Source organism: Thalassophryne amazonica, chromosome 10, assembly GCF_902500255.1.
Source record: "Thalassophryne amazonica chromosome 10, fThaAma1.1, whole genome shotgun sequence".
Lineage (NCBI taxonomy): Eukaryota > Metazoa > Chordata > Actinopteri > Batrachoidiformes > Batrachoididae > Thalassophryne > Thalassophryne amazonica.
The window spans coordinates 103,471,957-103,486,027 of record NC_047112.1 but is presented as its reverse complement, the minus strand read 5'-3'; the positions used below and the strand labels follow the sequence as shown (position 1 = coordinate 103,486,027).

Sequence of the window (14,071 nt, the reverse complement as noted above, 5' to 3'; positions counted from 1 at the left end):
GGTAGTGTCCAAGTGGTTAGTGTGCTTGTGCCAAATCAACATGCAGATCCACCTTGGATCTGCTGTGGCAACCCCAAGTGAAAACAAGGGAGCAGCCAAAGTGACTTACTTAATTACTTGCTTTTTCTATAAGGAGTTGGAATGGAGTGATTCCAGAATGTTTTTCGAACCTTAGATCTTTGACCTCAGCAATTTTTAGAAGAAGAACACAACCCTTTTATTTCCTGTTAATTGTCATTTTTGTAATGCTTCATTTACTGTCTTGGTGTATTTATAAATCGTTTAGGTTCCTGTTATCATATACACACTATTTCATTATTATTATTTTTATTATTATTTTACTTTATTATTACTTTTGTCGTTTGATTTTTAAATGGGCCACCATGGAAATAAGTGTTTTCACTTTCTTGTGCATCCATGTATTTTTAACATATTTACAATTAAATTATGTACTTACATTAAACTTATTAAATAAAATTGCCATCACACTTTTAATAGATAAATGATGTACCACCCCCTATTGGAATGGTGTGTGAGTCCAGAATGTAATTATCAACATCCATTGTTCAGGGTTGTTAGCTAATATCCATCTTTCTCCAAAAATATTAATCCTATTTACGTCCTGTTTACGTTCTGTTTGACCCAAAAGATATAACTATACCAAACAGCAAATGTCAGCTCTGTCCTGTTTGTCCGTGATCGAAGTTATGCATACACATCCACGGACACACACAGAGCTTTTTGTCTTTTCTGCATTCTGCCACAAGCAGGTGCTTTTATTTTTACACACCCTCAAACCGACACAGTGGCGGAAAACATCAATCACCCTGCCTTTCTCACTCATGGTAATGGCAACATGATACTTAACCAAAGTGATAAACCAGTTGAACTACAATAACACAATAAATCAACAACACTAATAACACTGTTAAAAAACATGAACCACAATAACATTTAAAACCCCAAAATCTCGAACTCCCATTGTGCATTGGAGCACAGCGTCCATTGTTCACTTTTGTTCGCTAATATGGCTAATTTCTCCAAAAATATTAGTCCTATCAAATTTCAGTTTTTGCTGCGTTCGTCTTTTACCTAAAAATACATAAGTAGACCAAACGGCAACTGTCAGGTCCCCAGTCTCTCCATGATCGAAGCCATACACACATATTTGTGTATACACGCACAAAGAGGCTACAACACCGGCACTGTCTGCCCAGCCTCCTGTCTGTACATTCTATCTTCAGTAATGATTAAAAATAAATTAAATAGAAAATCTATTTTTGTTTTTTAAAAAACAATGTTTACTGTAAGAATCTTTGGTTGACTGCCGATGCTATTGAAGCTCAAGGACACACTGCTGTTTTTGATTCATTTTTTGTTCGGTCAATGATCACAGAAAATATTAATGCTTTATTGTCTGCATAAAAAAATAAAGCAGTGCTAAAATACCCTCGGCAGTATGAGAGCATAAGAATAGGAAACAGAATGTCATCTCTTGACCTCTTAAAATAGGTCAAGGTTAGCCATCTTTAAACTTGTCCAAGGCCTGTGTCCCAAGAATGTTCCTGTGAACTTGAAGACCCTGGCAGTCATATGAATGGACTTATGCTGAGCACAGACAGACGGACCGCAACCCTTCTCTTGGCACCCTGACATAAACTATATCAAAATTCATAAACATACAGTGTAACATCTTCTGTCCTTCTCTACACTTTCCCCTCAGCACTGTTAAAGCAGACATTGTATTAGTAGTACTCTTTCCTGGCATGAAACTGTATTGCTGCTCACAGATCGTCTCCTCTTGTTTTTTTAAACCTATCTTCCACTATTATTTCCCATAATTTCATGAGGTGGCTTATCAACTTGTTGCCTCTGAAGTTATTGCATGAGACTGCTGCAGACTGCTGTCTGGGACATGAAAAAAATTTGTGGGATCCCCAAGAAGTTACTGGACATACACAGCCTATCCACAGGTACTCTGCGTGCTGTACAGAGTGGAGGCTGAGACTAGCTTTGGAAACCAGTGACTTGGGTGCCTTTGTTGGCAATTTACTGATCTTCACTTCACAGATGATGCTGTCGCCTTTGTGGAATCAATGGATACTCTTATTGCAGTGCTTCAGGAGCTGAGTGACGAATTAGAATGTCTGTGTTTGTGATTGTCCTGGATCAATGCTAACATTCGGTTTTTGAACAACTTCCTGGAATCAGCCATCAGAAGTGTATCTGTCTGTTGAACTTGCAAAGATATTCACTTATTTCAGCTATATTCCAGGCATAAATGTCTGGGTTCTATGTCTTTGAGCTTAAGAGGTGCCTGGGAAGAGCTTATGGAGTTGTACGGTTGCTGGACAGAGGTGACTGTGATGCAGTCCTGATGCAGACTGGCTTACTCCATGGTTGTGAGACTTGGACACTAACTAGTGACCTAAGGTGATGACTGGATGTCTTTGGTATGAGGTCTCTTTGGAAGATCCTTGGGTACTGCAGGAATGACTTTATATCAAATATATATATAGCTTTTATTGTTATTGTACATATATACATACATACAACAAAATGTGTCCTCTGCATTTAACCCATCCTAATTACAGTTAGACACAATCCAACCACTAGGGACAGTGGGCATCCACAGTCCGGTGCCCAGGGACCAACTCCAGATGTAGAGACACTGCCTTGGTCCGGGGAAGAGAAAGGAGCAGAACATAAATAAGCATGTTTTGATTGTGGGAGGAAACTGGAGTGCCCAGAGGAAACCCACACAGGCATGGGGAGAACATGCAGTCTCCACACACAAAGCGTGGGATGTGACCTTCTTGCTGTGAGGCACCAGTGCTAACCACTAAGCCACAGTGCCACCCTTGAGCGGTTACTTTGAGAGACTCTAGTGGAAGTATCAATTGCATTGTGAGGAGCGTAACCTTCGATATTTTGGCTATGTGGCACATTTCTCTGTGCAGGATCCAGAGCTGGACAAGGCCGAGAGAATGCTTACGTTTCACCTGTCTGCAGCAGACAGATGGTTATTATACAAATGTGGCTTGGACTGGTTGCCTATCTGGGTTGTTGTCATACAGGACCAGAGGTGTGACTGTGGTGAAGTGCAGCACCAGTGCTCCCAGACTTCATTTGACTTGTTATTGCAGCTGTGCATGTCACCTTTGTTCTTAAAAATCAGAAAGAGTACACTTCGTTTCTGCTCTCCAGGCATCCTCTCTCTTTCCATCATTTTATTCAACAGTCTGGTTAAATACTGTCCTACCAACTGTCCTAAACATTTCCCTTCCTTCACTAGAATGTCACCTGGATTGACTCTCTTTCCACTCTTCATCCTCCTCATAGCTGTCGTCACTGCATCCTTGCTAATCCCTTGCACTTCCTGATTTAGTCTCACCACATCATCCATCCATCTCTCTCTCTCGCTCGCTCGCTCGCTCACTCACATTTTCTTTATTCCTCAGCTCCTCAAAATACTCTCTCAACCTTCACAACACACTGTCCTTGCTTGTCAGCACATTACATGTGCATTCTTTATCACCCTAACCTACTGCACATCCATTCCAGCTCGGCCCCTTTGACTGGCCAGGTGGTACACATCCTTTTCTTCTTCTTTAGTGTTTAACTTCATCTAGAGCTAAGTATATGCCTTTTCCTTAGCCTTTGCCACTTGTCTTTCCAACTTATATCACATCTCCTTGTACTCCTGTCTTCTTTCATCATCATTCTGATTATCCCAATTTTTTTCATCAGTCTTCCTCCTTAAATTTTCCTGAACGTCTTCATTGCACCACCAAGTCTCGTTGTCTTCCTTCCTCTCTCCAGATGTCACACCAAGTACCTTCCTAGCTGTCTCCTCAACCACATCTGCAGTACTTCCCTGGTTGTTCAAAATCACTTTATTTCCATTCGGTGCCTGTCTCACCTGCTCCCTAAATTTTCCACCACAGTCTTCCTCCTTCAGCTACCACCATGTGATCCTTGGTTCATCTCACACTCTTCGTTGTCATCCTACAAACCACCATCCAATGCTTACTAACTACATTCTCCCCTACCACCACCTTACACTCTGGTTTCTTTTAGCTTGTATCTCATATGCATAATGTCGTCCACCTGTGTGCGTCTTCCTCCACCTTTGTCACTATGTGCTCACCAAAATCTACCACCGTCTGCCCTTCCACATTCCTCTCCTTGGTGCCCTATCAACCAATTACTTCCTGCTCACCTCAGTTCACGCACATGCACATTGAGGTTTGCTCCAATCACCGCTCTTTCATGCTTGGGTACTCTATCTACTACCTCATCTAACTCCAGAAATATTCTTTCTTTTTCATTTCACAACGTACCTGTGGGGGATATCCACTGATGACATTCATACTCATCACGCTGTCAGACACTCACTTAACGTCCAACACAATCTTATTGTAATCTTCCTTTAGAATGACCCAGATAACATTTCGTCTGCCATCCACACCATGATACAACAGTTTGACACCACCTTTGATGCTCCTTACCATATTTCCCTTCCAGTTTTTCTCATGAACACACAGTATGTCTCGCTTTCTTTTTTCCATCATATCAGCCTATTCTCTCTCTTAACCACTCATACTGGCAACATTGAAACTTCCATCTCTCTTGTCCGCACTTCTAACTTTCCCCCTTTCCCGCTGCCTTCGGGCATGTTCTACACCTCCTCTTCTTATTTGCACAACAGTACCCTAATTTCTGTCTGCCCTGTGTTGGATAACAGCGCTGTGGCAGTTATTGTTAACCTCAGCTGATCCAGTATGGAAATTCGATTTTTGATCTCCATATTTTTATGTGGCAAGATTTGCGGTGGATGCCCTTCCTGACGCGACCCTACTTATTTTTCCGGGCACGGGACCAGCAATCAAAATGTATTGGCTGCACACCTGATGATACATATTTATATTTTTACCTCTACAGCAATGGCCCATATTGCATATAGTCGCCTGTGAACCAACATATGGGGTGCATGATTATTATTGTCTTATTTTGTAGTGAGTTTCAGTCAACTGTACCTCCACACGGTGATCAGAAAGCAAGTGTTACCACATGTACACTCTGTCTTCATAAATTATTGCAATGTCAGAATTTGGACAGTGTAATAAATACATACCTTGCAACACAGTCGCATCCCACAGATTTTACTTGAAGTGGCACACAGCAACCACGGAACATATTGTCCTGCTGTCTGACTCTGTTTGGGCTTCACATGGCTTTGTAGGCTTCATAGTATTTGATATTTCCAAGTTCTACACCTTCAACATGACTGTCTTTAAGCATCCAGGAGCCATCATCACATTTCTTGTCATTAAGTAGCTGAGCATAGACATCGCTAACACAAAGAGGTGGTCACTGTTAAGGTCCCATGTCTATGCTACAGCTTGCCCATTGAGATCGCAAACAGAGCTATCAAATGTTGTTACCTGCTGCTGCTTCCTCTCTAAGCCTTTACAGTCACACACTTCCAAAATCGGATAAACCTCTGTGGCTTTTGTGTAGAAGCATATAGAAATAAAGTGTAGGTGTCATGTGCTGTAAAGCTGATGGCGTGAATGCATGGAATGACTTAAAGTTTGGCTGACTGCAAAAATTGCTGGATGTTGATGATGCAATGCATTCTGGGTTGACTTTTAAAGATATGCGATATGGAGAATTGTTAGATGTTTGTGGGTTTTTTTGCTGTTGTGTCGCAATAAACGTTTCAAAAGATCATGTCACATAAAATTGTTTTATCTACCTTTAACCTTCACAGGTAAATATGGTTTGGGTTTAATGTTAAACACACACAAAGTTCCTTGATCATGTTCTCATGGGATAAAAAAGCTTTTCAACCTACCATCCCTGGTTCTCAAGACCAGGCACCTAAGTGGCTCTACTCTACTCATGTCTACTCTTCTATTTTACTCTTCCTTTTTAGATATTTAGATATACCTTAGTATACTAGCATAGTTCCACCTTAGAATTGGAATATAATATATAAGATATACCTTACTGAATCTTCATGTGTCTGTGCATGTAAAAATCCTTGTTATGAACAAAATTTGGACTGATAACTTGTTTTTGAAGTTCCTACTCAAATGGTCTGGAGACATGTTAGGACAGTGCATCCATGGACATATATACAATTACATAAGTCTTAATTTGCATCATGCAACCCAAACCCAAATGAAAAATACCATATTTTCCAATATACATATCATTTTTCTTTTTGTATACCAGTGCTACTTATATATTGAAAAATCACACACACACACACACACACCGTATATTCTAGAGTATAAAGCCTGGGTCCCACCGAATAATAATCCATGAATAATGAGCCACGCATGGGTGTGTCAGCGGTTATTCGAAGATTGACCCGCGTTTTGATCTATCGCGTATCCGCTATGAAGGTGCCTCTATGTGCCTCTCTGTACCCCGCATGTGCCACGTAGCAACCTCTAGTGAGCCACGACCGACCTGTCATTAGAACCTCGAATGGCTCACACAAGCCACACTAAGCCACGTAGCGCCCTGATAACGCCATGTTGGCACACATTTAGGCATGGGTTTGGTCCAAACTCCAGCCCTCCCACACCTGGTCCCTTTAAAGTGTGGGTTTTCAATTCACAGATTAAAATGTCACATTTTTTAAATGCAGTCCAAAAATAGACGCTCCACCTGTAATGCACCAGACCAGCTAGAATCGAACCAAGGGTTCTTGGATAGCCACCTCCATGCTCCTCGCTGGCTCTGTGGCTTGCTGGCTTTATTTCTGCTGCGGCTTTAAACACACACACACCGTGATCCCACTTTTAACTTTATGTTTGTCTGTTTATTTCTGCAAAATCGCTCTTTTGCGCATGCGCTGTTGTCCATTCCTGGACAGCCACCTCTGTGTTCCTTCTCACTGGCTTCCTTTCCATCTGTGGCTTGCTGGCTTTATTTTTTCCCTGGCTTTAAACACAGTCATTTTTATACCATGATCCCACTTTTAACTTTGTGTTTGTCCCTTTCTTTCTGCAAAATCGCTCTTTTGCGCGCGGTGCCATTCTGCATACAGAATGAGGTGGCCGCTCTAATTACATACACCTGTGGATCACTTTCTTTATACATATATATATATATATATATATATATATATATATATATATAATGTGTGTGTGTGTGTGTGTATGTGTATATATGTTTCTTCCGCAGCTTACAAGTCACCGTGATACAACTTTTAACTTTGTGTTATGTCTTCAAAATCGATCTTTTGCACTCTCTCCTTCTGTGTGGCTGCACAGATCTGCTCTGCTTTTAGCGGCTTCACTGGAATTATTTCTTCCACGGCTTTAAGCACACATCCACTTTCACACAGTCATCCAAATTTTAACTTTGTGTTTGTCCAATATTGACTGAAAAATCACTCTTTTGTGAGCTGGCGTTCTGCTTAAATGCTTGTTTGGAGCATGATGATTCACTGCCTCAGTGCGCACACACAGCGGAGCTCATGTGATCCATTAACAAGATATTAAATCAACCATAGACATACTTTTACAGCTAGGAACTGTTTTATCAAGCTATAAACACATTAAAAATACTTTTACAGCTAGGAACTGTTTTATCAAGCTATAAACACATTAAAAATAGTTACCTTAAGCTGTTCCACATGGAGCAGGAAAGAGAGGGAAAACAAAAAAAGCGTCCAGATGAGACAGTCCTCTGTGATTCCAGAAGCCATTAAAGGTGTTTTCAGCATCCAATGTTTGGCAGAAAATGATTAATCTACTACAAAATAATTATTTTATATACAGCATCCAGCACACAGAGCAGGTGGAGTTGTGTGCGCAAGAGGGCAGCCGCTCCAAAAATAGCCTCTCAGGTCCTGTGTAGCTGTAGCTGTGTAGCTGATAATGGGCTTTTAGCAGACTCATAAGCACCACGCAAATGCCTCTAAGTCATCGCAGTAACTCGTACGCAAACTACCCCACGCTATTGTTGCTAAATTTCGAACTTCTTGAAATTAGCACCACGCTCAGAGAGGAGCCTCGTTAACTGAAGATAATGCCGCTCAGAGCCACGAAACTCCCATGACAGTTGAAGAAATCCTCTCATAGCAAAGAAAACATGCTGCATGGCTCATTATTCATCCTTCATTATTTGGCAGGATCCAGGCTTAAGTCACACCTGTTAAAAAATGCCTCTTGAATAGGAAAAAGCCATATTTAAGTCACACCTTAGTTTAAGTCTGTGCATCTGTAGCTTTTTGGTAGCTGCTCAGACTGTAAATTAAACGTTAAATGAATAAAAAATATTTTTTATTGTGTATATATATATATATATATATATATATATATATATATATATATATAATTATTATTATTATTGTGCAATATCTGTTTTTCTAGAATTATGTCAGTTTGAAGACAGGAAATTTCTTATATGCTGTTTGTTTCCTCTCTCTCTCTCTCTGTGTGTGTGTGTGTGTGTGTGTGTGTGTGTGTGTGTGTGTGTGTGTGTGTGTGTGTGTGTGTGTGTGTGTGTCCATCACAGCGGACTACCCTCCCCCTCCCCCACCAGTTGAAGAGTCAGCCGTTGTCCTGCCGTCCTCTGCTTCCTTCCCTCCTCCACCACCAGTCAATTCATATGACTATCAGGTAAGAGAACTTATTAGTTTAGTAATGTTTCTTTTTTCACAAGCTCTCCATGAGGCATCTCAGAAACCAAGACCGCCTCGAGCACTACATGGAGTACGATGTATCGGCCCAGTGAAACTGCCTCTGTGTTTGACTTTGAGCCAGTTGCAAGTACTTGAGCTCCACATGCTGCTTGGAGCCACACAGTCTAACTTCTGCACACACATAGAGTTTCTGTGTTCAGGAGGGATAAAAGGCTGACACCTATTGGTGGAGGCTGGTCACTTTCGGTGGATTGCCATAATACCCACAGGCATTTTTGACCCTGCTGGGATGTGTGGCCCCTGCAATCTGACACATGCTGTCAGCATGACTTCTGCTGAAAACCTTCCAAGTGCTTCACATTCCTGTATTCACTCATTTTAAGTCCCTCGCTTTTATCACCAATATGTGTTTGAAATGAATGTTTTGTCTCAAAAATTAGTGAGATGCTGCTGGATAAAGATGTAACAGTGTTTTCTCTGCTTTTGCTACATTTCATGTGTATTTTGCTTTTTCTACCACTAAGTATTGTTGTGTGTAAATGCACTTGCTTTTAATTCAATTTGTATAGCACAAAATCACAACATAAATCGCCCCAAGCTGCTTCATAAGGGTAAGTCCCATCCCCACTTACCCCTGAAAGCAAGCACATAGGAAGCAATGGTAAGGGGTAGAACTCCCATCTGTGTGTTTTTTTTTTTTAGACTATATGAAGAAACCTTAAGCAGACCAGATTTAGAAGGGTGACCATCAGCTCTGGTCATACTAATAAAAATAAAGTTCAACCAAAAAATTCTCAAACATGCAAAACAGAGATGAGATGTCCAGGTATGATTATATGTTAAAATCCATAAAATGCATGCCAGCATGACTCTCTGATGCCCCTCCTCCAACTCCCATCTTTTGGCCATCAGCTACATAGATTTCGCAGCCTCGGCTACCGCAGTACCTTTAATAGTTTGGTAATATGGCAGTTAGCCAACAATACAGCCTTAATCACTCAGCTTTAACTCAGAGTGCAGGCTAAATGGAGAGCAAAAGACATATTCGACATTGGTGCACCTGTTGCTGTTTTTAAGGGCTGATCTGGAGAACGAGTGCATTTTTGCTTTCAAGAACAAGGGAGAGGAGGAGTGGGGGAGAATCTAAAAAATTAAGGCTTTCAGAAAAATATTTTGCCTCTTCACAAGTCAGGTTGTGTCACAGAACTCATCTCTAAATTATTTGTGGTACCAAGAGCAACTATACCTGCTTTGAAGATGCATCCTTGTTTACACTGGGACACATGATCAGGTGTTTTGGGTCTTTCCACATTATACACCCTGGCTCTGGCAACCCAGCAAGAGTTGATCAGACCCTGGCTTCTACACCCCACTTCACTGGGTTCACAGGCAGCCTTCTAGCCTCTCTTCTGACACTGCTCCACCAGCTGCTGGTGCTTAGACCATTTCCGCTCACTTGCCTCTTGCAAGACCTGCGTTGACAAGGCAGACTTACCACATCTTGCCTAAATGTGGCTATAGCGAATTTGTCTGGGAACTTGACTTTGTTTGGGAACTTGAGCTCCATCCACAAGCCTCCTCACAGCTCCCAGTCTGCTGCAGAGTTGAGCAGACCGGTTCCTTTTCTAACAGACCTCGTACATCCTTGAGGGAGGAAGCCAAAATGAGCACCCATCACGGTCACACTGTTCTCATACTGTACATATCCTGCATTTCCCTCACATACTCATGCAATATCACATCTCTTTTCTTGGCACCCTTATAAGCATTTTCTAAGTCCACAAAGACAGTGCAACTCCTTCTGGACTTCTCTATGCTTCTCCCTTACATTCTCAAAGCAAAGTGCACCTCTTTTCTAAGCCTAGCATCCACTACTCTTTCCTAACTAACTTTATGCATTTGTAGGTACTGCAGCTCTGCACATCACGCTTATTGTTAAAAATTGGTACCAGTACACCTCTACTCCTCAGGGATCTTCTCACTTTTCAAGATTTTGTTAAATAGTCTGGAAAAAAGGTATGCCACAGTCTCTCCTAAACATCTCCATGGCTCTACTGGTATGCCATATGGACCAACAACCTTTCCACTCTTAATTACTGTTTGGATCTGTCGTACATACTGTTTTTGCCACCTCTGTCTTCATCTTATGCCATATTTCCTTGTATTCCTATGTACTTTATTTATCTCCATTACTATCCCAGCTCTGTTTTCCAGTCTCTTTCTCCTGTCCCTGTACATTCACATTCCACCACCATGCACCATCTTCTTCATCTCCACACTCAGCAAACTTCCTCTGCCATCCTCACCTCTTCTGCAGTAATTGCCCAATTGTCCAGCATCTCTTCACCACCACTGTCTGTTTCACTTCCTTCCTCAATTTCACATAACAGTCTTCCTCCTTTGACATCTACAATATAACCTTTGGTTCAGCTCTCACTCTTACTCTCTTCCTCTTCTTCACCTCCTAGAGTCATCCTACAAACCACCATTTAATGCTGCTTATCTACGTGGTTCCCAGCACCCTGCAATCTACAATGTCTTTCAGGTTGTATATCCTGTGGCCTTTCTTATTTTAAGAAGTGGGCTTGTGACCCTGAGGTCATAGGTTAAAATCCCAGATGAGACAGGAAAATCACCCATGTGCACTTAAAAAACGTGCTTATTTGGGGTCTGATCCTTCTCTGCCCCTGACCAAGGCAGTGTCTACATCTGAAATTGTTCCCCAGGTGCTGGACTATGGCTGCCCACTGCTCCTAGTGGTTAGATTGTGTCTAACTGTAATTAGGGTTGGTTAAATGCAGAGGACAAGTTTCGTTGTATGTATATATGTGAAATGACAAAGTTTCTATTCTATTCTAAATAATAACCTTAATCCCACAGTTGGTCCTGGAGTATAGTTGAACATCTTGCAGTGAAGCACCAGTGACATTGATGCATGAGTGTGTGAATGTGAGGCATGATCGTAAAGTAATTTGAGCATCTGCATTGGATGGAAAACTGCTTTACAAAGACACCACTCTTTCTTCTTTGGTTACGCTCTCTTTCATCTCATCGAACTCACTCCGTATATCTTCCATTTGACATTGCACTTGCAGGGCGTATGCGCTGATGACATCATCCTTCATCACTTTTTCAGATCTCCTCACTACACTCTTAATTTAATGTTTCTTAAAAATGATTCCTACTGATTTTTCACTTCATCCACACCATGTTAGAACAGTTAAAACTAACCACCAGTGTTCCTGGCCTGACTCCACTTCCACTTAGTCTTTTGTACATGTAGTATGTCTGCCTTTCTTTACTCTGTTGAAATCTGCTCTGAATATTTAACTTTGTCATGGATATACCAACCTTCCAAGGGGTTTGTTGATGTTGCCAGTTATTGTGAAATTTTTCTTAAAGCCCCTTTCACACCGGGCCACCGTAGAGTTGCGTAATGCGGCATACCGACTCATGCAGCCCTACGTGGCAATACAATGATGGATGCAAAGGGATCCCCGAAATGGACGCAAAAAATTAAAAGTTTTATGTTTTTCATGGACATTCAGCATAGAGCACTGGACATAGTGCTGTACGCAATTCCATGCAACACTCCGCTACTGTATGCAAGTCTACGTAAACTGCGCTACTGTACACCATGTCTCCGCAATTGTACACTACCCTATGGCAGTCCGGTGAAAAATCCTTGAGGTTTTTTCCCAGTACATACCTGCATTGCTAGATTTTATTCATCTCGTTGGACTCTGATGAACTTTGCTGGCAGTGAAGCTTCAAAACCACAGAAGAAGAGGTGGACTAAAGCTTCCCCCCTACATGCAACATATGCAGCCATTAATGCGTAACAGATACACAGCACAATGCACCTCTACGCAGGCCTGGTGTGAAAGAGGCTTAAGTAAGAGAAGAATTATTCTTTTATCCACCACACTTGTGATCTGTGGTTGCCTGGACCTTTTAACAGTACTGAGCTCACCCATTTATTCTTTTAAGTAAGAAATAGTTGATTTGGTTAACTTGAAGGTCCTGTTTTGTTTTGTTTTTTTAAACCACACCGAATGACACAAGCAGTGCCCAAAAAGTTGGTACTTTCCTGACAATGAAATACAAATTGTGCTCTTATTTGGTATTTTCGCACCAACGCACAGTGCACACTTCAGAGGTGGGAGGAGAGGTGCAAGTGTGGGGTTTTCTTTCAAGTGAGGTATTTGTATTGTGGTAGAAATTTGGTCGAAGATTTTCTGCAGAGAAGATACCTGTCATCACCACGCATGTTCCTCATGCAGAATTATTTTCCAAATAAAGCTCTGTTCCTGTCAGCAGGGTACAAACTACATACTAGCTATACATGTAATAATATTACAGAGGGTGTTAAAATCCAATCCCTCTTCCATCTCATGACACCTGGCTGACAGATCAAATAGGGGATTGCTTGTTGGGGTGATATACAGTGTGACTCTTGTATGGTACGGTAGTCATGAAGGCCCAACGGGAACCCTGAACACGAGACGGCGAACCGGGCTCTGATAAAAAGAGTAAGTCCTCAACGGTGGGTCAGGTGGTGATGGCTTGTCACCCCATGGCTGTGAAGGCAGATTAAGGGTGCAGCAGGTTCTCAGACTCCGATCAACTGGAATTTCCCAACAATTGCACCAGGTTAAGGATTTGTCAAGGATCATATGTTTGTTGATATGCAGCGACATTTCCACATTAAACAAACCCACGCACAAGCATCTCAAGATTGACTCTGGATGTAATCCTGTCTGGGAATCGACCAAGTGACCATCTTCCTCGCCACAGAGAGATTACCATAAACAAGTATTACAGATTGATGCTGATAGGAAGGAAGGAAGACAGCATTCACTGTACAGTTAAAGAAAGATCAGAAATATTGTATGATTATAATTGGTGTGGATTTTAAAATGAAAGTGACAAAGGTGAAATTGATGAATGTAACATTGTACTATATACAGGACTGGTATTTTTCCTTCCTGAGCCGGATTTCCATCTTTTGGATCTGGATATACTGCAGCGGAGGTGACAGGTTGCCATGTAATCCCTGTGGAAGGACGTGTTGTGGTGCCACAAAAGTTCAACGACGTGACACGATGGACCCAAATGAAGCAATTGACGCGTTTGTGGCGCGATATCGCATTGCGTTGCCCTCCTTCCCAAGTTGAAAAATCTGAACTTTTTCGTCTTGTCACTCCGCAATGACCAATTAGGGACTGGATATGTAGTGACGTAGAGATGTCTGTCTGGAGTTTCTACTTGATGTGGAGATGTGCTGTCTCTGGCAATCAGCCTGTGAGCAGGACTTAATGTCCCTTTTGTCTTTTATTTAACACAATTATGACAGAGTTTGAGGAGAGAAAGCAAGGAAGTGCAGCAGTAGCCGGTGTTTAT

At 41.7% G+C, this 14,071-nt stretch overlaps 1 protein-coding gene across 5 annotated transcripts in view; it reads left to right on the top strand.

Moving 5' to 3' along the window:
• Positions 1-14,071, top strand: part of lpp (LIM domain containing preferred translocation partner in lipoma) — a 489,494-nt gene that overhangs the window by 224,236 nt on the left and 251,187 nt on the right. For all 5 annotated transcript variants that reach the window (XM_034180670.1, XM_034180672.1, XM_034180668.1 and 2 more), the window contains one exon: positions 8,542-8,645. In XM_034180670.1, coding sequence (XP_034036561.1) covers positions 8,542-8,645 — 104 coding nt within the window. The remainder of the gene's footprint in view (positions 1-8,541; positions 8,646-14,071) is intronic.